Genomic DNA, 1,291 nt, shown 5'->3' with positions numbered 1-1,291 from the left:
CCCCGGCATGAGCAAAGGGCAGGGAGGGGGGGGCTGCGCTCGCTAAGTGGGCGGCTGGGAGCCCCCCGCCCGGCTGCTGCCCCGCTCCTGGCTGTGGTTGTAGATGGCCCTCCTGGCTGTGGTCCCGGACCATCCCAGGTGGTCCTAGATGACATCACGTGCAGCGAGCAGGGTGGGAATGACCACTCCAGGAGGAAAGAGCCTTTGCACCTGGAAGGTGCCGAGGACCGAGGTCACCCTGCCCGTGAGCCAGCAGGAGGGAGCGAGTGGAGCTGGGCAACAGCCCCCGTCCCCCAAATCATCCCCCAAACTCAACTCCGGGGTTCCTTTTAGTTGCAACTCTCTCTCTCTCTCTCTCCCCAGGTGGTAGAGGCTTATAAGCAAGGTCTCAGGCCAGCCGTTGGCTATGAGCTCAACCCCTGGCTGCTGTGCCTCTCCAACTACCGGGCCTGGAAGGCTGGGTACCGCGGGAAGGTTTCCTTCCTGAAGAAAGATCTCTGGAAGGTAACAGCGTCCCGAGGGTCTGGCTGTACCTAGGGCGGGGCCAGGACTTGGTCTGCATCTCCAGCCAGGCTTCGCCGATGGTCGCTTCCTCCTTCCCCCACCCATGCTGCTCCCGGGAGGTGGAAAAACCACCCTCCTTTCCGGGGAAACGCCGGCCTGGGCTGCTGGTTGTGCAGGCAGCAGTGCTCCTTCTCAGGGCAGCTTTGAGAAGAGGCGTTGGGTGCTGCCGACACATGGTGGCCTTCAGAGACGCGCTGCTAAAGCTGGCGTCGGGTACCCGCAGCCTGACCGGAGAAAACCCAGCAGGGAACGTGGTTCTGGAACGATGCTGGAGGCAGGTGTTTTGCAAGAGGCGCTGCTTTCACACCAACACATCTCCGTCCCGCACGTTGTGGGGCATCTTTGCTTCCTCCGAGGTTCAGGAGATCACCTGCAAAACGTTCGGCTGCTCGAGCGGTTCCCCGCCCCCCCTCTCCGTGCTCCCCCTCTGTCTGTTGCTTCTTTCATTCCCCTTTTCCTTCTTTAAGGTGAATCTTTCCGACTGCTACAATGTGATCGTGGTCCTGGCCCCCAGCGTGGTAAGTCGGTCTCTTGCACCCCAGCTTGTTCTGAGCGAGCTGGAGGGAGGGTTTTCTTAGAAAAGAGAGATGATCTGGGACAGTGGCAAAGACTCCTTAAAAAATAAGGCCAAGTGGGCATTAGTGCGAGTGAGCGGGTTGGTGCTCAGCACCACTCGCATTTGTAGAATCATTTAGGTTGGAAAAGACCTTTAAGATCATCTCCACCC

The 1,291-nt window shown here is 59.6% G+C and overlaps 1 protein-coding gene across 1 annotated transcript in view; it reads left to right on the top strand.

Moving 5' to 3' along the window:
• The first annotated feature begins 178 nt into the window (after positions 1 to 178).
• FAM173A (family with sequence similarity 173 member A) overlaps positions 179 to 1,291 on the top strand; it is a 2,174-nt gene continuing 1,061 nt past the window's right edge. The window contains exons 1-3 of the mRNA XM_009278385.1: positions 179 to 244; positions 334 to 504; positions 1,032 to 1,082. Of these exons, the coding sequence (XP_009276660.1) occupies positions 179 to 244; positions 334 to 504; positions 1,032 to 1,082 (288 nt within the window). The remainder of the gene's footprint in view (positions 245 to 333; positions 505 to 1,031; positions 1,083 to 1,291) is intronic.

Source organism: Aptenodytes forsteri, unplaced genomic scaffold (genome assembly GCF_000699145.1).
Source record: "Aptenodytes forsteri isolate BGI_AS27 unplaced genomic scaffold, ASM69914v1 Scaffold26, whole genome shotgun sequence".
Taxonomy (NCBI): domain Eukaryota; kingdom Metazoa; phylum Chordata; class Aves; order Sphenisciformes; family Spheniscidae; genus Aptenodytes; species Aptenodytes forsteri.
This window is presented reverse-complemented; position numbering and strand designations above follow the sequence as displayed.